Source organism: Zophobas morio, unplaced genomic scaffold (assembly GCF_036711695.1).
Source record: "Zophobas morio isolate AGI-343-1 ecotype UQ-CSIRO unplaced genomic scaffold, CSIRO_AGI_Zmor_V1 ptg000054l, whole genome shotgun sequence".
Classification (NCBI taxonomy): Eukaryota; Metazoa; Arthropoda; class Insecta; order Coleoptera; family Tenebrionidae; genus Zophobas; species Zophobas morio.
In genome coordinates this window covers 3,776,894-3,795,437 of record NW_026972159.1, presented here as the reverse complement: position 1 = coordinate 3,795,437, position 18,544 = coordinate 3,776,894, and the positions used below count along the sequence as shown (strand labels likewise).

The window sequence follows — 18,544 nt, the reverse complement described above, 5'->3', positions numbered from 1 at the left end:
AACGAAATTATAATAATAGTTTATTGACCTTATAACTAAAAGCACAGACTCACATACTGTTTAAAGAGTGAAGTTACAGCAAACAGAATACACAATAATATAAAATACAGTATTTGCTGCCAATTAAATTAAAGTAACACTAACTTTAAACTAGGAAATAAGTATGGAAACATCAACTAAGGTTGACTATCATTTTGTACAAAACATGAAATGAAAATGGATCAAAACCTTAGATGTGAAAAACTAGAAAACAAAATGATTACATGCCAATGAGTCTTCATCACATTCACTTAGTCATGCTAAATTCAAATCAACGTGAAATTCGCTTTCACAGAAACCACCTGTAATTGCACATTAAACAATTACTGACAACAGTTTTGTTGGTAAAAAACTAGGGCCCCCGGAGCCGAACAAAGACGAACCCAACATGAATGAAACAACATCACAGTCCCCATCAAACAATCACTCTTTACTGTCTACACAGAAAACCAAATTTGGAAAAAACAATTTTCGGACCGATTTACAACGCTACACATTGTCATTTTGTCTAATATACAACACAATTTGGAATGAAACTGATACGTTTTGATTTAGAGAAACAAAGATGTGTAGGCACTAAGATAAGTTTGAAAATCGAAATCAACGAAACAGGCATCAAATGATGTGTGGGTACATTATTTTAAATAAGAAGGGTAAATATATATTGGCACAGTCTTGAATTAACCATCCTCCTTCGGGGGCGTGAACCAACCTGAAACACGACATCATCATCATATACTACGTCTCCGGTGCGTCAACTCACCGTTTTTTTCGTGGATTTGTACAAGTGATTTGAAACTTTGCTGAGCACGCGCGAGGCTGTATTGTCCTTGAGAGCAAACTTTTGGTGTTCCGAACTGAATCCGCGCTTTGCCCTTCACTAGCGTGGCTGAGATCTGCATAATGACAGCTTCGACGGTGTACGCGCTCGACCAGCCCTGCTTCGTTAGGAGTTCCATGCATATCGCCCCTCCCACTAAGACGTAACCTCCTGAAACACCAATCGCAGTTGTTTACAACACTAGTACCAACCGTCGCGTTGCCAACCTGAGATTATGGGATGCACCACCCTCACGAACGGCGGCTCGAACGGATAAGTATCTTTGAAGAGCATGTTGAGTAAAATGGCGTCCTTGCCTTCTTTTTCCTTCAACATTTGCAGATCGTGGCTGAGGGGGCTGTCCGGATCCACGGCCATCAGGCGTATGTTCCACTCGTAAAGCGATTCGTTTACGAGCTCTATCTGATACATTTTGTTTTTGAACGATTCAGATCTGTAAATGTCCCTAAGTTCCTTCATAAGACGATCTGTCGCTTGCACCGAGCCCGAGACGGATCCCTGGAAGAAGACGCGATTGTAGAGTGATGCGCACGAGGTCGGTAAGTGCACTGATGCACTTAACGATTAAAAGTGTCTTGAAAGTTTTTTGCGACGTCGACTTTTGTTGGTGAAGGGTTAAAAAATGGGGTCGGTGGCGCAAAAATTTGACACTGAGTGACGGGGAAGAATTACTTTTAAATATTCCTGCCTTTGGTTTTGTCTTAAGCGTTCTAATGTGGCCAAATGTTCAACACCCATCTCGTCTGCTTTCGGTCGGCTGTCTTCCATTTCCATAGCCAAGTCTTCGTCCGCATCACTATCTTCTTCTGCATCACTGTCGGCGATATCACCGTCGGCTTCGCTATCAAGGCCTTCATCTTCCATTAACTCGTCAGCAGCACTTATCCTGTGAAAGGTTTCAATGTTATAATGGATAAATGACTGAGATTTTGTTATTTAGTGCTTTAATTATACTAAAAGCACTCTAGTCTGATACTAATACGCACTGGCGTCTGTCTGTCTGAAACTGCCAAAAATTAATTACACTGATCCTAGTGGGACTGGAAATCTTCAAGACAAATAATATTAATCACAAGAATTGTTGTAACAGTTTTTATTCATATTTAGGTGTGTTTATTGAATTGGATTTATTATACTGCATGTTTTGTGAACAAAGTCACTTATATTGTGATCTGAGCATTTTTTTAATTGACACCGATTTTTTAATTTTTGAATTTTCTTAGGTTTTCCGAGTTTATGATTTTTTAATCAATCAATTTTACCAGTTTTCAACGAAAAGGACTGGAATTTTGAGAAATCCAAAAATTAAAAATTGAAAAATTTAGAAATCGAAAAACTATAACATTGAAACTGAAAAATTAAAAACCGAGAAATTCAAAACTCCGAAAAATGAACAAATAGAGAAACTGGAAAAATTTTTCGATTTTGAGTTCTAATTTTTAATTTGTCAATTTTTCCACTTTTTAAATTATAGATTTTTCAATTTTTCCCTGCTTCGATTTTTCGGTCTTTCGATTTTTTGACTTCTAGGTTTCAGATTTTCCATTTTTTTGATTTTTAAAAATTTTTATTTTTCGATTTATCGATTTTTTAATTTAAAAATTCTGTTTGTCAATTACTTCATTTTTCAATTTTTGGTATTCGAGTTTTGGGATTTTTCGTTTTTTTGATTCTTCAATTTTTCAATTTTCTCGTATTTCAGTTTGTTATTTTCCATTTTTAGATTTTTCACTTTTTCGATTTTTCAGTTTTTTCCTTCGTAAGTTTTCGATTTCTCAATTTTTTCACTTCTGGATTCATCCATTTTTCGATTTTCCCATTTCTTGATCTCTCGATTTTTCAGTTTTCTCAATTGTTTAATTTTTAGATCTTCCAACTTTTCAATTCTTCGATTTTTTAAATTTTAGATTTTTCGACTTTTCGAATTTTCAGTTCTGATTTTTCTATTTGTCAATTTTTCCGTTTTTTTAATTTTAGATTTACTTTCAGTTTGTCTATTTTTCAATTTCTCGATTTATAGAGATTTCGATTTTTCGATTGTTCAGAGTCCCGATTTTTCGATTTTTCAATTTTCCACGTCGAAAAAAAGTTTTCCATTTTTCGTTCCCACAATTTTTTCTTGACATTTATTTTTCATTTTCCCTATTTTTTGATTTTTATTTTCTCGACTTTAGACCACAATTTTTCCTATATTTTTTCAATGTTTCTTTCGATTTTAAGCTTTCGTTTATTCAATTTTTCAATTTTTCGAATTGCAATTTTCTGATCTTACAATTTTTACATTTTTCGTTTCCTCAATTTTTAAAGTTCTTGATTGAACAAAAAAATGTAAAATTGAAACACTGAAAAATTAAAATTCGAAAATTGCAGAAATTGAAAAAAAAATGCATAAATGTCAAATCGAAAATTGAAAATATTTTTGAACTGGAAAATTGAGAAATTGAAAAAGTGTAAAATTGAAAAATTGAGAAAATGAAAAATCGGATATGGAAAAAAATATAAATGCCTAGAAATAAAAAAAAATAAAAATCAAGAAAATAAAAAATCGAAAATTTTCCAAAATATGAACCATGAAAAAATAAATCATAAATCATCGAAAAAGTGTAACATTGGAATTGAATCGGATAATAAAATCAAAAAACGGAAAATCCAAAAATTGCAAAAAAAAAAATTGTAAAATTGAAAAGATGAAAAAATGCAAAATTGTCAAATCTAATCATTTAAAAATTGAAAATGATTAGATTTCGAAATTTCAATCGAACTGAAAAAATGCTTGGAAATTAAAAAAAAATAAAAATCGAAAAATTGCAAGATAGAAACAATGAAAAAATAAATTATCGAAAACCAGACAAAAAAATTTAAAACTGAAAATAATTGAGAAATCAAAAAATTCTCAAAATAAAGGAACTGAAAAATTGGGCAGGCAATTGAAAAAGCAAAAAATTGAAAAATTATAACTCTGAAATTGGATCATAGGAAAATCAAACACTGAAAAAAGAAAAATTGCAAAATTGTAAAATCGAAATTTTGAAAAAGTGTAACATTGAAAATCGATACATTAAAAGCTGAAAAAAAGAAAAATTTTAAAATTGGAAGCTTGAGAAATCGAAAAAGTGTAACAAAATTTGAAAAACTAAAATTCGAAAAAGTGAAAAAAAAAATTCAAAAATTGGATTATCAAAAAATCAAAAATTGAAAATTCGAAAAATTGTAAAAATAAAAAAATTGTAATATTGAAACACTGAAAAATTAAAACATGAAAATTGGAGAAATGAAAAGACGAAAAAATGCAAAATTGTCAAATCGAAAGATTTAAAAATCGAAAATTGAAAAATGGAAAAACTAAGACTCTGAAAACTCGGATTTTGGGAAAATCAAAAATTGCAAAATCGAACAATTGAAAAAACAGAATAAAAATGCCTGGAAATTCAAAAAATAAAAATGAAGAAACTAAAAAAGCGAAAAATTGTAAAAATGAAACATTGAGAAATCGATTAATTAAAATTGTGAATCGAAAATGTCTAACCTAAAAAATCGGATAGTAAAAAATCAAAACTGAAAAAATGAACAATTGATACATTAAAAATTAAAAAAAAACCCAAAAATTTTCAAACTGGAAATTTGAGAAATTGAAAGTGTAACATACATAATTTAAAAAAATAAAAATCGAAAAATTCAACATTGAAAAATTGAATCAGGTTATTAAAAAATCAAAAATTAAAAATTCGAAAAATTGTTAAATTAAAAAATTATACAATTGAAACACTAAAAATTAAAATATCAAAACTGGAGAAACTGAAATGACGAAAAAAAAACAAAATTGTCAAATCGAAACATTTAAATACCGATAAATTAAAAAATCAAAAATTGGAAATTCGAAAAACCGTAAATTCAAAAAATTGTAACATTGAAACACTGAAAAATTAAAATATGAAAATTGGAGAAATTAAAAAGTCGAAAAAATGCAAAATTGTAAAATCGAAAATTTGAGAAACTAAAAAATCAGATATTAAGAAAATCAAAGATTGAAAAATCGAACAATTGAAAAAACAACAAATAAAAATTCCTAGAAATTAAAAAAATTAAAATCGAGGAACTGAGAAATCGAAAAATTGCAAAATAGTGAAACATGAAAAAATGAAAAATCGAAAAACAGAAACATTTTTAAATTGAAAATAATTAAGAAATCGAAAAATTCTCAAAACAGAGGAACTGAAAAATCGAGTAGGGAATTGGAAAATCGAAAATTATAACATTAAAATTTCAAAAATAAAAATTGAATATGTAATAGGAAAATCAAAAATTGAAAAGCGAAAAACTGAAAATTTTAAAAATTGTCACATTGAAACATCGAAAAATTGAAAAATGAAAAATCTAGAAACTGAAAATGCGAAAAATTGCAAAACTGAAACACTGAAAAGTCCGTTAATTAAAAACTGGAAAATCGGAAAATTCAAACATCGAAAATTGAAGAAATAGAGGAATTCAAAAATCGGATTATCGAAAAATCAACAACTGAAAATTTGAAAAAAATAAAAAAAGTATAACTTCGACAAATTTAAAAAAATCAAAAATTGAAATGAAAAAGTTTAAAACTGGAAAATCACGAAATTGGAGAAGAGTAAAAACGAAAAACTGTTACACTGAAATTGAAAAATTAAAAATCGAGAAATTCCAATATCGAAAAATCGAGAAACTGAAAAATTGAAAAATTCTAAACTAGAAAAATTGAAGAAACAGAAACATTTTAAAACTGAAAATAATTGAGTGATCGAAAATTTCTCAAAATAAGCTGAAAAATAGGGTAATTGAAAAATCGAAAAATTATAACATGGAAAAAATTGGGAAATAAAACAAATGGAGAAACTGAAAAATCATATAATTGGAAAATCAGAAAATGAAAAATCGAAAAATTGTAACACTGAAACCTCGTAAAATTGTAACATGGATATATAAAAAAATTGAAAAATAAAGAAATGAAACATTGAAATTCAAGAAGAGAGAAAACAAAGAAACTAAAAAATCGGATAATCAAAAAATCAAAAACTGTAAATCGAAAAATTGTAACTTTGAAATTAATAAGTTAAAAAACGATAAAACGAAAAATAAAAATAAACAGACATACATCGAAAAATTCAGCAACTGAAAAGTCGAAAAAATTGTAAACTAGAAAAATTGAAAAAACAAATCATCGAAAAACAGAAAAATTTTAAAACTGAAAATAATTGAGAAATCGAAAAATTCTCAATGGATTGTTTTTGTTTTCGATTGAAAAATCGAAAACAAAAACATTGAAATAAAAAATTGGGAAATAAAAAAAAACGGAGAAACTGAAAAATTTGATAATAGGAAAATCAAAAAGTGAAAAATCGAAATATGAACCACCTTAAAACTAAAAAATGAAAAATCGGAAAAAAAAATGCAAAATCACAACGAAACATTGACAATAGAGATACCGAAAAATTGACAAAAAGAAATTGAAAAAACAAAAATGGATAAATCTAAAAATTATATATTATAATTATATTATATAATAACGAAATTAAAAAAAAAATGAGGAATTGAAAAATCGTATAACAGGAAAATCAAAAAGTGAAAAATCGAAAAATAAAAATACATATCTTGAAATTGAAAAATCGAAAAAAGAAACAGAAAATTGTAACATATGGAAAAATTGAGATACTGAAAAACAAAGAAATGAAACATTGAAAAGAAAAAATTTGAAATTGAAGAATCGAGAAAATGAGGAAACTAAAAAATCGGACAAATAACCGTAAATTGAAAAATTATAACTTTGAAATAAAAAAAATTAAAATCGAGAAATGGAAAATTCGAAAAATTGCAAAATAGAAACATTAGAAAAATGAATAATCGAAAAACAGAAAAATTTTAAAACTGAAAATCGAAAAATTCTCTAAATAGGGGAACTGAAAAATCGGATAGGTAATTGAAAAATCGAAAAATTAAAATTGAAAAAGCGAAAAATTGAGAATTTAAAAAATTGTAACACTGATGAAACGTCGAAAAATTTAAACATCGAAAACTGAATATCCAGAGAAATGCAAAAATCGGTTTATCGAAAAATCGAAAACTGAAAATATGGAAAAATCAAAAAATTGTAATACTGCAAAATAAAAAAAAATGAGAAATTGGAAAGACGAAAAAATGCAAAAAAGAAAAATCGAAAAATTACAAAATTAAAACCGAAACGAAAACTGACAAAATAAAGAAATTGGAAAATCAAAAATTTAAAAATCGAAAAATTTTATCGTTGAAATTGAAAAATGGAAAATCGAAAAAAATATCTACAAATTGAAAAATCGGAAAACAGAAACGAAAAATAATTGTAACATGAATGTATCGAAAAACGAAAAATAAAAAAAATAGAAATTGAAAAATTGAAAAATCTAAAAATTGTAAAATTAAAAATTCCGGAAATGGAAAAACTGATAAAATAGAGAAACTGAAACATCGGATAACTGAAGAGTCAAAATTTAAAAGTCGAAAAATTAATATCTGCAAATTGAAAAACCGAAAAAACCAAAAATTACGAAATGGAAAAATTTTAAGGAATTTGAAACTTCAAAATTCGGTGCCATAATAAGATTAAATTAAACTTAAGATACTTCAATAACGTATTTTTTTTTTTTTTAAATTGTGTGTTCTGTTACTTTAATACTCTAATAAATCTAGTACAGATTTTGGTTTTTATATTTTATTCTGTGTTATATTCTTTCACATGCCCTACAACGAGATGACACGCATTTCAGTTTGATATGACGTCATCAATTATTTGAAAGGAAAGAACTATTGTTTATCATTTTCATATTAATCTTAGAGAACACCAACTTCATTATAAGCAATACACTGTGTCCAGAAATTACTCAAACGAAATATGCAACAACCAAACTCAACTATTACCACACTTCCATTAAAAAGTAAAAACCCTTATCTATTTCACTATTTCGTATTTTGATTAGCTTCACTCGCAACAAATCACCACAAAGTCGAGATACAATTGAATCAAGCTGAATTATGCAACACACAATACATCTCTAACTTCGCAATTTCTGACAAGACGAGGAAGTAAACCAAGAAAACCACAAACATAGCACACATCAGCTCGAGCGTCTGTCCAGACCAGAATTACATTCATTGTAATAATCTTTCAAAACTGTCAAAGTATAGAGCGAAGTTGCAGCTTCACCAACTATCAACAACGTTCAAAGCCGGACCTATCCAAGATAAATCGGTAAAAAAGTTTTACAGACAATTATCCACACAAAGTGTTTTTTTATGTTCTTTTTTGTGGGTACAAATATATAACAATTTATCTATGACCATGTACTACAAAGTTTTTTCCAGTTAGTTGTTTGTGCGAAATACTTAACCAATTATTACATTTAACCTGAAGCATAAAACGTAAAAATATGCAATAAATTACTTTGAAGCTACACCAAATATTAGTTTTGACGTACGAAACCATTTCTAAAACGAAATTTACCCAGAATAACCAAAAACATGCTCTGAGTTAGAAAGTTGGCACTAAAAAATCCAGCGTGAAACATTAGAAAGCGAAACTCCCTAATCCTCCCCAGAACCAGGTGTCCCACCTAGGTCATTACCATAATGGTCAACTAAGCAATTTTTGAAACGGCACATAGAAGCGCAATTCCAATTTCTGAAAATGACGTCGTGACCATAACCTTGAAGCAAATTTGCTGTTATAAAACAGCTGCAGGAATTTTGTTGAATATTTGATTGTAATCAACCAAGTGTAGACACTTTCACAATGCAAAATTGCATTATACATGCATAATTTATCTGCAGTTAATGTGGAAAGACTTGAAAATGTGGAACGTGATTTTCTATGGACCTTTTTAGGTGGCGTGTATATTGTGTTGCATAACTCAATTATTGATTTCCCCAAAACCACGCGATCTGTTTTAGATGTGGTTATTTATAAATTGTTGCTGCTGCAAGAAAGCACGGTAATTATGTAAAGCTTGGTTTGTAGTACGGCTAACAAAGAGTTCCCTAATTGGGAGTAACTAGTTTTCAACACAGGTTTAAATTTGGGTTAATAATAGCTCCTTATTACAAACATAATAGTGTTTGGTTGGTAAATGTTTTGTCATTTATGATTCACTTTAACCACAATAATCTTAGCATAAGCTATGTGGGTTGCAAATGGAGAATATGTACCCTTGTTTAGATAGATTGATGGATTTTAAATACGGCAATCAATAACTTAAGCCTGGTTGGCGATAACGTTCCGTTATTGCAAGAATTAATAGTTGCCTATTGTAATCCTTGAGTGTAAACAAGCGCGCTATCAGTATTAGCGTTTCAAGTACATCCACATCTACAAGCTAGGAATGAGCATGACCAATTACCGATTTGTTGTTTGTGGATCTGGGATATGCAGCCTATCTAAGTCGGGGGGCTCCGGGACGGCATGTAAGCGGCATAGTTCCCTAAGAAGTATCGACACTTGATGGAGGACATGGTTGTCTAAGCCTTCAGTGTTACTTAGAATCTGCACGGCATTCGTAATACTAGTTTCTTCGGAGTCGGCGAACCACACAGGGGGCACAGACGGGTAGGTTTCCTGCAACGTGTCGTCGTGAGAGCACCCGAGCTGGTTGTTTTTAGCCTACATATGTTAAATGTCAAAAAAAGCAACAAGGATAGCTATACTCTTTGTTATCGTCTACACTTTTAAACCTCCAGGATTTGGGCCAAGATTTCGGCCTGCCAGCCTAGCTAAACCTAAACCTTACCGTGATGTTCGCGTGAATTTCGTATTTTTTCCCGTTTTTTCCTATAAATCTACAACTCAACTCGTCAACACTCGCGGACACGATCTGAAATCGTTCATGGTTTTTGGAAAAGAATCCTTCTAATGTTCTTATTTCTTGCTTGAGGGTGTTTAGACACGCCATAAGGCTCACTAACTGGGAATTTAGGACCCCTAATAACGCGACGGTTTTTTTCGAGAGCACTATTTTAACACCAATGTTTTCTAACTGTTCACTCCCTGGACATACCAAGATGGCTGCTGTCTACTCTTCGGCTGAGAAAAGATTCGATCGGGCGAAAACGCGCCACTTCGGAAGGGTTCGCGCTCCCAATTTGTATTGAATTAACGGGACTGCCTTTTTTTGCTTTCATTTCACTTGTTTTTTTTTCATGGGTTTCGAAATATGGGCTACGGGTGGCCTATTTTTTCGTGCCTTTTTTTTTCAAATTTAAATATTGTCTGGTTTCGGATTGGGTGGTTTTGTGATGGCAGATCGGGGTCAGGCATGTATTCAGTAGCTTTTCTCCAAATTTCTATTTTTCAACCTTGAGCTTGACTGAAATTTTGCAATATTGTGGAAACTGTTTTAGTATGTGAATAACGAACGTAATTTAGCTCGAGGTTAGCGAAATGCATGTAATAGATCTCTCAATGGAATATAGAGTGAGTCAAATTTAAAAAAAAAGTATAGGGTGTTGCAGTAAAACCCCTGACGGCGATATATCAAAAACGGCGCCAGTTTTTTGAAAAAAATCTAATTTGTGGGTAAAGCTTACAGAAACTTGTAATAAATTCAACAATTTTGAAAATACCCCCACCATTTCTTATGATAACTCACTTAAAAGCTCCATTTCTCTTCAAAAGTAGAGGTTTTTAATAAAATCTCAAATTTTTGTTTAGTTGTTTTTTTAAGGTGGTTATTAGAAAATTTTCTATTGGAAATTCTCTTATGTAATAGGAAATCTGAAATTATATGCGTAGTAGTTTTGAAACAATGATAGTCAGTTAAAGTAGAACATCCTGTATATAAAATGTGAATATGTAATTAATTTAGCAAGAAATAAATAACATCACACAACACAATACAAAAAATATAATTATGTAAATTGGTTAGAAAAATGAGTTCTTTTCATTATAAATTAATCACAAAGAATTTCAATTTTTTGAAAAGAGAATTATTTTAAGGAGGAAAAGCATCTTAAAAATGGAAATACAGGAGTGTTGACTAAAAAACTGAAATGAAGTTAATTTTTTACAAAAAGTCCTATATACAAAAATGGCGTCCACGTGACTTGTTTCTTCTTTCCTGCGTTAGATGACACCACAGAAAATAAATCATAGTTATTGCTTACTCATGAAATCGTTCTGGAAACCTAATATTAACAGGATGATATGAAACCTGAAATTTTCAAATATCTCGACAAATATTAATCAGTCTGCGGAAAAATGTCTAGAATAAAAATTTATAAATAGAATATACGGCTTGATATTCAAATTTTTTTAAAAATCGAAAAAATTGCCATACTTCTACATGGAAAAACAGGACAAGATACCCAGGAAATGATGGTGACATTCACTTCTATGTTCAGACAATTTTCGAAAATGGTCAAAATTGGGTCGAAATTTTCGTAAGGGAAAATTGAAACTTTGAACAAGTTGCCTGAAAATTCACAAAAAAATCTCGAATATAGATTTCGACGTGGTGTTTCGAAAAATATAGCTCGTTTGTAATCTCAGATCACAATTTTCAAAATATTCGGCTTCAACTTCAAATTTTTAAAAAACCACAAAAATCGCCATAATTCGCTAGGTGATCTTGGAAAAATGGTAGGCGGTATACAAGAAATAAAACCGAAAATTCCTTCTAGAAGCCGAAATCTACAAGAAAATGTGTTTAGGTAATTTTTGAAAATGGTCGAAAATGGGACGAAATTTTCACAAGAAAAATCTTGGAAAATTGAAATTTTAAAAAAGTTGCCTAAAAATTCCGAAAAAATTCTGAAAATTTCTTAAAGGGTATATCATTTGCCAAAATCAGTCTTATCTTAGCAAATACAAGCCCCGCCCACCCACCCTCTATTTTCTTAAAGGATATATCATTTGCCAAAATTAGTCTTATCTTTACAACGACAAAAATGTGGCCTATAAGAGGATGGAACCTGCGACTTTTGCGATGTGCACGCCTAGGGTAAAAAGTCAAAACGGATTCATAAACCACAAATACGGCAGATAGAGATTTTACTACATATAAAATCTCCGCAGCCACTGGATTACTTGTGGTTTAATTACGTGTGGTAAAAAAAATTAGTTTCATGTTATTAGACGTAACTTCTCTCGGCCCTGAAGTATGTACAAGTAAACAAATCCAATTTTATGAAAAAAAAGAGAGTACATTGAAATTTTGAAAAAATTACATTAAAATTCACAAAAAATTCTGGGAAAAATGTACCACGTTTGTGATCTCGGATCACGATTTTCGAAATTTTCGACGTGAAGTTCAAATTTTTTTAAAATCCCAAAAATTGCCATATTTCAGTGGGTGATTCTGGAAAAATGTTAGAAATAACCAAGAAAAGAGGTCGAAAGTTACTTCTAGAGGTTGAAATCTACAAGAAAATGTGTTTAAGTAATTTTCGAAAAATTGCTCGAAAATTGGTAGAAATCGTAGAAATTTTCATTTCGTGGAAAACTGAAATTTTGAAAAAGTTGCCTAAAAATTCACAAAAATTCTGGGATATAGTGTGGACGTGCTGTTTGGGAAAATATGGGACGTTTCTGATTTCGAATCACGATTTTCGAAATATTCTGCTTGAAATTCAATTTTTTTTTAAATTCCTAAAATTCTTGGTATTTCAGTAGGCGATTTTGGAAAAGTGGTAGGCGATATTCAAAAAATTAGGCCTAAAGTTACCTCTACAGGTCGAAATCTACAAGAACATGTGTTTGGGTAATTTTCGAAAATGGTTGAAAATGGGTCGAAATTTTCGTATTGGAAAATTGGCATTTTGAAAAAGTTGTGTAAAAATCCACAAAAATTTTGGAATATAGATCTCGACATGGTGTTTCAAAAACGTAGCACGTTTATGATCCCGAATTACGCTTTTCGAAATATTTGGCTTAAAATTCAAATTTTTAGAAAATCCGAAAATTTGCAATGTTTCAATAGGCGATTCTGGAAAAATGGTAGGAGATATCCAAGAAATGAAGCCGAAAGTATTTCCTGGGGATCGAAATCTACAACAAAAAGTGTTCAGATAATTTTTGAAAATGGTCCAAATTGGGTCATAATTTTTGTACGGGATATGGTATTGAAAAATTGATACTTATAAAAGTTTGGCCAAAAATAAAAAAAAAAAAAAAATCTGTGATATAAATTTCGACGTACTGTTTCCAAAAATATAGCCCGTTTGTTATCTCGGCTTACAATTTTCAAAATATTGAGCTTAAAATTGAATAAAAAAAAACAACAATTGCCATATTTCAATAAGGGATTCTGGAAAAATGGTAGGTGATATCCAAGAAATGAAGCTGAAAAGAATTTCTGGAGGTCGTAATCTAGAAGAAGATGTGTTCAAGTAATTTTTGAAAATGGTCCAAATTGGATCATAATTTTTGTAAGGGATATATATGTATATTGAAAAATCGATACTTAAAACAGTCGGTAAAAAATTCAAAAACAAATTCTGAGATATATATTTCGACGTGCTGTTTCGAAAAATATAGCGTGTTTGTGATCTCAGATCACGGTTTTCTAAATTTTCAACTGAAGTTGAAATTTTTGAAAAAATCCCAAAACATTGTCATATTTCAATGGATGATTCTGGAAAAATGGTAGGAAATATCCAAGAAATCAGGCCGAAAGTAACTTCTAGAAGTCGAAATTTACAAGAAAATGTTTTCAAGTAATTTTCGAATGGTCGAAAATAGTTCAAAATTTTCATAAGGATTTTCATATTTTGGAAAATTGAGATTTCGCGATAGTTGCCTAAAAATTCACAAAATATTCTAGGATATAGATCTCGATGTGCTGGTTCCAAAAATATAGCCCGTTTGTTATCTCGGCTCACAATGTTCGAAATATTTAGCTTAAAATAGAATAAAAAAAAAACAAAAAGTGCCGTATTTCAATAAGGGATTCTGGAAAAATGTCGGAGATATCCAAGAAATGAAGCTGAAAAGAATTTCTGGAGGTCGAAATCTACAAGAAAATGTGTTCAGGTAATTTTTGGAAATGATCGACATTGGGTCAAAATTTTTGTAAGGGATATGTATTGAAAAATTGATACTTATAAAAGTTTGGTCAAAAATTAAAAAAAAAAAAATCTGTGATATAGATTTCGACGTACTGTTTCCAAAAATATAGCCCGTTTGTTATCTCGGCTAACAATTTTCAAAATATTGAGCTTAAAATAGAATAAAATGGGCCAAATTGGATCATAATTTTTGTAAGGGATATATATTGAAAAATCGATACTTAAAAAAGTAGGTCAAAAATTAAAAAAAAAATATCTGAGATATAGATTTCGACGTGCTGTTTCGAAAAATATAGCTTGTTTGTGATCTCGGATCACGGTTTTCGAAATTTTCGACTTGAAATTAAAATTTTTGAAAAAATCCCATAACATTGTCATATTTCAATGGATGATTCTGGAAAAGTGAATAGGAAATATCCAAGAAATGAAACCGAAAATCACTTCCAGAGGTCCAAATCTACAAGAAAATGTGTTTAGGTAATTTTCGAAAATGATCGAAATTGGGTCGAAATTTTCGTACTGGAAAATTGAAATTTTAAAAAAGTTGTCTAAAAATTCTGAAAAAAATCTGGGATATAGATATCGACGTGGTGTTTCGAAAAATATAGCACGTTTATAATCTCGGATCACGATTTTCGAAATATTCGGCTAGAAATTCAATTTTTTTATAAAATCCCAAAAACTGTCATATTTCAAAAAGCCATTCTGGACAAGTGGTAGAAGGTAGCCAATAAATGAAGCCGAAACTTATTTCTAGAGGTCGAAATCTACAAGAAAATGTGTTTAGAAAATTTTCGAAAATGGTCGAAATTGTGTCGAAATTTTCGCATTGGAAAATTGATATTTTGAAAAAGTTATGTAGAAATCCACAAATAATTCTGTCGAAATGGTGTTTCAAAAACATAGCAAGTTTATGATCACGATTTTCGAAATATTTGCTTAAAATTCAAATTAAAAAAAAACAAAAATTGCAATATTTCAATAGGCAATTCTGGAAAAATGGTAGGAAGTATCCAAGAAATCAGGCCGAATGTAACTTCTAGAGGTCGAAATTTACAAGAAAATGTGTTCGTAATTTTCGAAAATGGTCGAAAATAAGTCGAAATTTTTCAGAAGTATGTATTGGATTGTCATATTTTGGACAATTGGGATTTCGCAAAAGTTGTCTAAAAATTCATAAAAAATTCTCAATGTGCTGTTTCGAAAAATATAGCACGTTTGTTATCTCGGATCACAATTTTCGAAATATTTAACTTAAAATTCTATTAAAAAAAATCGAAAAACAACAAGAAATGAGGCCGAAAGTAATTTCTGGAGGTCGAAATTTACAAGAAAATGTGTTTAGGTAATTTTCGAACATGCTCGAAAATGGGTCGAAATTTTCATAATGGAAAACTGAGTTTTTGAAAAAGTTGCCTGCTAAGATAAAACTTATTTGGCAAATGACGTATCCTCTAAGAAATTTGATTAAATTATTATAAGAAAATACACTAGAGGTTCTAAAGCACTTTCAAATCCTTTCTAAACAGGAATACCTAGAACCTCAAGATTGTTTTAAATAAAAAAAAAACCGGTGTCCCAAAATTAATTCAAAAACAGGTCAGCAGAATTTCCCCGAATGTTTGCAAATTTTCCAAAAATGGAACACCAAAGTCCCCCAAAAATTCTTTTAAATAATTTACAAAAAAGTCTCCAAAATAATGCCCATGGGTACTTAAGAGTCTCCTGAATTAAAAAAAAAAAAAACAAAAAACAAAAAACACCTTGGCACTCAAGACTTTTTCAAATTTGTGAAAAATAAAACACCAAAAGCTCAAAAGATTTTTTCAAGTTCATCCAGCAACAAAACACCAGTTTCTTCAAACTTTTTTTGGAGTGTTTACAAAAATTAAACACTGCTTAACATTTTTTAAATTATTACAAACAAAAACACTGGCGGCTCCCAAATTCTGAAAAAAAGCACCTGGTACCCCAAGATTTCCTAGATTATTTGAAAATGAGGCACCCAGAGGCCCTAAGATTTTATCAGATTCTTCCAAATATAAAACACCAGAGTGTCCCACGATTCTTTGAACTTCTCCCAAAAAAAAAAACACCAACTTTCAAAATATGTATTACTAAAAATAAAATACCAGCTACTCCCAAAATCTTTTAAATTCTTCAAAAAATAATACACCATGGGCTCGCAAATTTTTTGAATTATTAAAAAAAAAACGCGAATTCAAAACTCTTTTAAATCACAAATTTAAAAGATTTTTTCAAAATTATTTTAAAAACACGACCAGGGGCCCTCAAAATGTTTTAGAGTGTTTACAAAAAATAAACACTAACATTCTTTAAAATATTACAAAAAAAAACTCGCAGCTGCAAAATTCTTAAAAAAACACCTGGTGCCCCAAGATTCTTTAAATTATATCAAAAAGAGACACCAAAGTCCCCAAAATTCTATGAAATTCTTCCAAAAATAAAACACCAGGTGCCTTCAAAATTCTTTCAAATTCTTCAAAAAGAAATCAGGCCAAAAGTAACTTCTAGAGGTTGAAATCTACAAGAAAATGTGTTTCAGTAATTTTCAAAAATGGTCGAAAATAGTTCGAAATATTCATAAGGAACCGTTGGATTTTCATGTATTGGAAAACTGGGAATTCGAAAAAGCTGTCTAAAAATTCACAAAAAAATTTGGAATATAAATCTCGATGTGCTGTTTCGATAAATGTAGAACGTTTATAATGACGGATCACAATTTTCGAAAAATTCGGCTTGAAATTCAAATTTTTTAAAAATCCCAAAAATCGCCAGATTTTAATTGGTAATTCTGGAAAAATGGTAGGCAGTATCCAAGAAATCAGGCCGAAAATAACTTCTAGACGTCGACAGCTACAACAAAATGTGTTTAGGTAATTTTCAAAAATGGTCGAAAATGGGTTGAAATTTTCATTGGAAAATTAATATTTTGAAAAAGTTGTTTAAAAATTTACAAAAAATCCTGTAATATAAATCTCGACGTGTTGTTTCGAAACATAAAGTAAGTTTGTGTTCTCGGATCATGATTTTCGAAATATTCGGCTTGAAATAAAACTTTTCAAAAAGAGTCCAAAAATTGTCTATTTCAATAAGCGCTGCTGGAAAAATGGTAGAAGGTATCCAAGAAATGAGGCCAAAAGTAACTTCTAGAGGGTGAATCTACAAGAAAATGTGTTCAGGTAATTTTTGAAAATTGTTGAAAATGGGTCGAAATTTTTATAAGGAAAATTAGGATTTCGAAAAAGTTGTCTAAAAATTCACACAAAACTCTGGGATATAGATCTCAATGTGCTGTTTCGATAAATGTATTTTGTTTAAAATTTCAGATCACGATTTCCAAATATTCGGCTAGAAATTCATTTTTTTTTAAATCTCAAAAATTGCCATACTTTAATTGGCAATTCTGAAAAAATGGTAGGAAGTATCCAATAAATCAGGCTGAAAGTAACTTCTAGACGTCGACAGCTACAACAAAATGTGTTTAGGTAATTTTCAAAAATGGTCGAAAATGGGTTGAAATTTTCATTCGAAAATTAAGATTTTGAAAAAGTTGTTTAAAAATTTACAAAAAATCCTGTAATATAAATCTCGACGTGTTGTTTCGAAACATAAAGCAAGTTTGTGTTCTCGGATCATGATTTTCGAAATATTCGGCTTGAAATAAAATTTTTCAAAAAAAGTCCAAAAATTGTCTATTTCAATAAGCGCTGCTGGAAAAATGGTAGAAGGTATCCAAGAAATCAGGCCAAAAGTAACTTCTAGAGGGTGAAATCTACAAGAAAATGTGTTCAGGTAATTTTCGAAAATGGTCGAAAACGGGTCGAAATTTTTATAAGGAAAATTGGGATTTCGAAAAAGTTGTCTATTAAATGTATTTTGTTTAAAATTTCAGATCACGATTTCCAAATATTCGGCGTGAAATTCGATTTTTTTTAAATCTCAAAAATTGTCATACTTTAATTGACAATTCTGAAAAAATGAAAGGAAGTATCCAAGAAATCAGACCGAAAGTAACTTCTAAAGGTTGTGACCCACAAGAAAATGTGTTTAGGTAATTTTCGAAGATGGTCGAAATTGGGTCGAAATTTCATATCATTTTCACTGGATGTATTGGAAAATTGACATTTTGAAAAAGTTGCTTAAAAATTCACAAAAAATTCTGGGATATAGTTTCGACGTGCTGGTTCGAAAAAAATTTGACTTGAATTCAATTTCAAACAAAAAAACAAAAATTGCCATATATGAATAGGCAAGCAAAGTTTTACAAATTTTTCAAATACTGGAAACAATTGAAACCACACAAAGTTCCAAAAATTTTCGCAATAAAAAACCGCAGATTTGCTTGATTTAGTGTACTATTTCGACGTTTTTATTTTTAACCACACTGTATTTGCACCAAACCAGCTGAAGCATACACATGTAAACGTAGTCACATAGCAAAGCAACTGAAGAAAATCTCTTACTTAAGTACTTATTCTACAAGGGAATAACTCATGATCATGTCTCAAGATAGCCAGATTATGGCGGTTCTCTTACTTTTATGTAGACCCGTAATCGTTATAAATTATCGTCCTTAGCAGCAGA

At 30.1% G+C, this 18,544-nt stretch overlaps 1 protein-coding gene across 1 annotated transcript; it reads right to left on the bottom strand.

Annotated features, from left to right (window-relative positions):
• Positions 1-7: 7 nt before the first annotated feature.
• On the bottom strand, positions 8-9,955 carry LOC135142835 (ubiquitin-conjugating enzyme E2 Q2). Its single transcript, XM_064074611.1, has 6 exons — positions 9,664-9,955; positions 9,277-9,491; positions 1,553-1,766; positions 1,087-1,378; positions 803-1,030; positions 8-751 (listed from the first exon to the last, which is right to left on the bottom strand). The coding sequence occupies exons 1-6, from the start codon at positions 9,823-9,825 to the stop codon at positions 720-722; spliced, it is 1,143 nt and encodes a 380-aa protein (XP_063930681.1). The 5' UTR covers positions 9,826-9,955; the 3' UTR covers positions 8-719.
• Positions 9,956-18,544: the final 8,589 nt, after the last annotated feature.